Genomic DNA, 5,519 nt, shown 5'->3' on the forward strand with positions numbered 1-5,519 from the left:
TATAAAGGATGGATAAGCAAGATCGAAGGGTTAATATTTGGCTGTATACAATTCTATGCAATTACCTTACTTCAAGAAATTTAAAAGTTCTAGCATCTCCCTGGCAATTAGAGTTCTATCAAATAGTATATAATGCAAGCATTCAATGACTCGCTAAATATTTCCATATTCCGAATACAACATTTAGCATAACATCTAAAACAAACATTTCTGATTCACTTAAAATCAAACTGATGTGCATTACGAAAGTACTTAATTAGTACACAAGCTATAACACACATTATAATATGGGTCTTAATTCAGATAAGTCCAACAACAATGAACACTAAAACACATAGTCTTAGACTCCAGCACGTGACAATCCATCAGCATTTGCATTCTCTGCTCCCCGACGGTGTTTGATTGTGAACTCATATGGTTGCAGACAAAGGGACCATCTCAGAAGCCGTTGGTTTTTTCCTTTGTTTTGGCTTAGCCAGGTTAGTGGGTTATGGTCAGTTTCAACACTGAATGGAGCACCACACAAGTAGTAGTGAAGAGATTCTATCGCCCATACTATCGCAAGGCATTCTTTCTCAATTGTAGAATAATTCTGCTCCCTGGGCAATAGTTTGCGGCTGAGATACGCTATCGGATGTTCGTCCTTATTGTCATTGTACTGACTCAAAACAGCTCCAATGCTCGCATCACTTGCATCCGTTTGCAGTACAAATGGGCGTTTAAAAACAGGATTGATCAAGATAGATGCCTTTACAAGTGCATTCTTCAAGTCACTGAATGACTTAACAGCTGTCTCATCCCATGTAACACGATTTGGCTGTCCCTTCCTTGTCAAAATACAAAGCGGAGCCGAGAGCTCAGCGAAACTCCTGATGAATTTTCTATAATAGCCCACCATTCCTAGAAAGGATCGAACCTCTTTCTTTGTTATCGGGAGTGGGAAGTCAGCCATAGCTTTTACTTTGCCGTGGTCTGCTTTAATTTGCCCTCCGCCAACAACGTGACCAAGGCAAACAATAGTATCCTTTCCAATGTCACACTTGGAAGGTCTAACTGTCAGATTGTTTTCTCGCAATCTCTCCAAGACTGCCCGTAGATCCTGAAGGTGGTCATCCAAAGTCTCACTATAAATAATGATGTCATCAAAGTAAGATGCAATATTACATAATTTGGCCAGCAACAGGTCCATCATGCGCGAAAATGTAGCAGGTGCTGTTTTCATCCCGAAAGGCATAACGCTAAATTCATAAAGTCCAAAGGGTGTCACAAAAGCAGATTTCTCCTGCGCTTCTTTTGACAGAGGTACCTGCCAGTAACCTTTGGTCATATCGAGTTTGCTAATATATTTTGCATTTCCCAACTTCTCAAAAAGTTCGTCTATCCTTGGTGTAGGATAGGCATCAAAGAGTGTGACGTTGTTCAATTTTCGGTAATCAACACAAAGTCGCAGACTTCCATCTTTCTTTTGAATAAGTACAATTGGTGAACTCCATGGGCTTGTAGATGGTTTTATCAATTCTTGCTGTAACATTTCGTCTACTATAGCTCTGACTTCAGCCCTTTTTGCATGGGGAATACGATAGGGTTTCTGCGTGATTGGAATGTCTGTTGTTGTTCGAATGTTGTGAGTGATCAAGTTGGTTTTGCCTGGTTTTGAAGTTAGCACGTTTTCAAACTCCGAGCATAATTTTCGCACCTGTTCTCGCTGTTCTTTCATCAGTCTACCATTCAGACTGATTTTGTCCAAACTCTCCATGTCGGCCAGTGGGAATTCAATCCGTCCTCCTCCATCAAATTCATCACACACAGTTGCTGATAACAGTACAGCTCTCTTGTACTGACGTAATAGGTTACTATGGTAGGTTACTTGTCCTTGCCTACCACCAATGTTAATCTTGTAATTAACGTCATTAACCTTACTAATGAGACGATAAGGTCCCTTCCAGTGAGCTTTCATCTTCGATGCATCAGATGGCAACAAAACTAGGACCTCATCTCCCGGCCTAAATTCCCTTTTGGTAGCATTTTTGTCATACCATGATTTAACTTTCTTTTGACACTCTGTCAGATTTTCTTTCACTAACTCACTTACATCAACCAATCTCTGGCGAATCGAAAGCACATGTTCTACAACTGACTTATGTGCTTCACCCTCACCGGTGAATAGATCCTTAAGAATCTCTATCGGCCCTCTTACTGGCCAACCATACAGCAGCTCAAATGGCGAAAACCCGGTTGCTTCATGTGGTACCTCCCTATAGCAAAACAGTGCGTAAGGCAGTATCACATCCCAGTCTTCACCGTTCGTGGAACACAGTTTCTTCAAGACAGCTTTGAGTGTGCCATTCAATCTTTCGACCTTTCCATTGGATTGTGGCCTGTAAGGAGAAGTTGTGATCCCCTTGATGTTCAACATGTTGTAGAGTTCTTTCAGAAGTGTACTTGTGAAATTGGTACCTTGGTCTGTAAGGATAATCCTAGGTATACCAACCCGACTAAATAGGCCAATTAAGGCATTGGCCACTGTTTTGGCATCAATGTCCTTCAAAGGAAATGCTTCCGGATACCTGATAGCTTCATCTACTATGGTTAGTATATATTTGTTCCCCGCCTGTGTGCGCTGTAGTGGGCCAATGATATTCATCGCAATCTTGACAAAAGGGTCAGACACAATTGTTGGACACACCATTGGAGCCTTCTCCTTCCCTGTTCTTCTTGCTGTCTTTTGACAGATATCACAGGCCTGACAGTGCCTCTGAATATCCCCAAACATTCCTGGCCAATAAAATGCTGTTGTTATTCTTGATTTCGTTTTCTCCCTTCCTAGATGACCAGCAAGCGGTCTATCATGTGCCAGCTCCATCACTGCTTGATGCAACTGCTTTGGCAAAACTAATTGGATTCCATATTTTTCTCCATCCGACGACTTCCACTTCCGTTTTAAAATTCCATGCTCCCAGAAAAATGCATTGTCCATGCCTTCTACTTCACTTGCAGATGACAGGGCCTTTTCTCTCACTCCAGCCAACGAGCGGTCATTCTTTTGATACTGAGAAATTAATTCCACATTAACATCGTGCAGCTGATCAAGCGACAAGTTCTTGTCATCAGCCTCATCTTCACGATGGATGTCATCCTCATCCTTATCAGGACCATGATCACTATCTTCGTCCGAAAATAGCCTATCTAGATGCACGTCATCCAATTCATGGGATCGGACCCCACATTCTTTTATTTTCCTTTCACTTTCTTCAGCGTCCTCTTTCTGCGCTCTTGCCTGGTTCCTCGTTACTACCATAGGCCTTTTTTTCCTACGTAGAATGTTCATACCCAGCAGCGCTTGTGCTGCCAAGTCAGATACCAGTCCAACCTGGACATGACCCTTGTAGTATGGCGTGTCTAATTCTACTATGGCTAATTTCGCCTCAAAAGGCTGTCCAATGGCAGTGTAGAGTGTCAGGTTCTGTCCTTCAAGGATACATGACTTATCGACAAGGTCGTCACGTATCAAGGTCATTTCTGCGCCTGTATCTTTAACAAATAATACTTCCTTGTTGTTCACTGTTCCCGGTACATTTATTAATCGTTCACCAATGGTATTCTGGACAAAGTAGGTAGCTTGATTTTGTTGTTTTCTGCTGGGACAGTCACGCAAAACATGACCCTTCTGGTGACATTTATAGCACTTTTTGTCTCCATAGGATTTTTCTATCAAACCAGTTTTCTTGGACTGAGGTAAACTTGATGCTTGGTTATTTGCTTGTTGTCGGCTGTGCTTAGGGTCGAACTTGCTGTCAATGATGGGCAAAACATAATCCTCAGCAGCATCGACAACAGAGCCATTGCCTTTATTGCGCCTTATCCACTGGGCCTGCACTGGCGGAAGAGCCTTCAAGAAGTATTCATCTGCTAAACATCTATGCGGATCACGACTATCAATGAACCGTGTTAAATACTACTCTATACGTGCCATCAGACCTCTGTATGTTTCATTAGCATCCCTTCATATGCTAACTAACTGGCTAAAATATTCATGAGGTCTTTTCCCAAACCTATTTATCAGGGCCTTTCTTAGCTCAACATAGCTTTTACTTGTTTGCTGTGCTACCTCTCTTGCCTCCCCTGTTAGCAGCGTTCTCAGTTGCAGTTTTTTTCATTTCTTCGCCCCATTTGGCGTGATCAGCCACGGCATCAAATTCTGAGAGAAATGTAAGAATGTCTTCATTCGCTTGATGATTGTAAGTTTGAAGCTTAACTTTGAATGGGAGGCTGTCATTCTTGTTATCTATGTCTTTCTGATGTTTCACCCTTTCTATCTCTAACTCCAGCTCTTTAAGTTTAAGACTGTACTCCATTCGCAACTTCTCCCTTTCAAAGTCTAATTTTTGTCTCTCAATTGCACATTCCCTCTCTAACTGTAACCGGTCACGTTCAGTTTGCTTGTTGGTGTCCTTGGATGTTTTTAGTTTGCTCTGTGTTTTCTTTAGTTTTCTTACAGGCTGCTCTTCCTCTATTTCCATGTCATATGGTTCTTCACCACTGAAGTCTCCCTCAATATCTGTGAATTGCATCAAATTTGTTTGCTGTTTCCGTCTGGTTCTATCCCTTGCAATGCTGTGCTCTTCAACAATCGTTCCTACTTCCTCATCTATAACGCTACCTTGGGTCGTCATTTCAATCCTTATTTTGTTTATCCTTGGCTTAACAGGAATCACACCCACACAAAGTTACAGAGTATATCCAATAGCAATTTGCAGCTACACTACTCAGACAAAACTTTGGTACTTGTGCTGTTTCAATGTTACTGTCAAATTTCCAACAACTTTGCTATCCCACCGTTGCCACCAAAATTGTTACGGGGTACAAAAGTTGCAAACAATAACATCCAACACAAAGTATATTCCCAGCCAATTTTTAATGTTCACCCAAGCTGGGGCTCAAGACGACTGCACTTTACAGAGAACAATTCTTTAGTTTTACACCAGGGCAATAGTTTATCAAAACAACAGTGATGACAAATGCAGACTCCAACTCCTATGGGTCAGAATCTTTATCAGTATCAGATGTGAACTAGGTAGAATTTGTTTCTAACATTACCATATCTGACCGTTTAAAATCCTTTAAACTAAAACTACCATGTACACCACTGTCTCTTGTCTTAATGATAATCAATATTTATACAAATAAATTGGAGGGAAGTGTTAAGCATTAATATGACGGCAACAATGACACTCATCCGACCACCTGAGCCCTTCATTAATAGTGTTTTAAGAGAGGATTGCAGCAAACCGTCTGCTCATGGCACCACCCGCATTTACACGTGCATTAAGCTGCATGTCAACCATACACGACCTAAACAGCTAGCAGCGTTCCAACGAAAGCAATAAATCGGGAATAATGTAGTAAAGTCTTTCTGGGAATCTGCAGACCCGTGCCAACGTTTTGATCTCGGGCCATGCACGACAAGAGCTTGTGATAAGCGCGTGCGACCTTATTGTTTTCAAAGTCAAACAAAATTT

General features: G+C 41.6%; 1 protein-coding gene across 1 annotated transcript; it reads right to left on the reverse strand.

Annotated features, from left to right (window-relative positions):
* Nucleotides 1-340: 340 nt before the first annotated feature.
* On the reverse strand, nucleotides 341-4,673 carry LOC149792280 (uncharacterized). The gene is made up of 2 exons (XM_089969551.1): nucleotides 4,093-4,673; nucleotides 341-3,932 (listed from the first exon to the last, which is right to left on the reverse strand). Exons 1-2 carry the CDS (start codon nucleotides 4,671-4,673, stop codon nucleotides 341-343), a joined length of 4,173 nt encoding a protein of 1,390 aa, XP_089825677.1.
* Between the last annotated feature and the right edge of the window lie 846 nt (nucleotides 4,674-5,519).

The sequence above is a fragment of the Sinohyriopsis cumingii genome, chromosome 9 (genome assembly GCF_028554795.1).
Source record: "Sinohyriopsis cumingii isolate HCF-2022 chromosome 9, ASM2855479v2, whole genome shotgun sequence".
NCBI classification, from domain to species: domain Eukaryota; kingdom Metazoa; phylum Mollusca; class Bivalvia; order Unionida; family Unionidae; genus Sinohyriopsis; species Sinohyriopsis cumingii.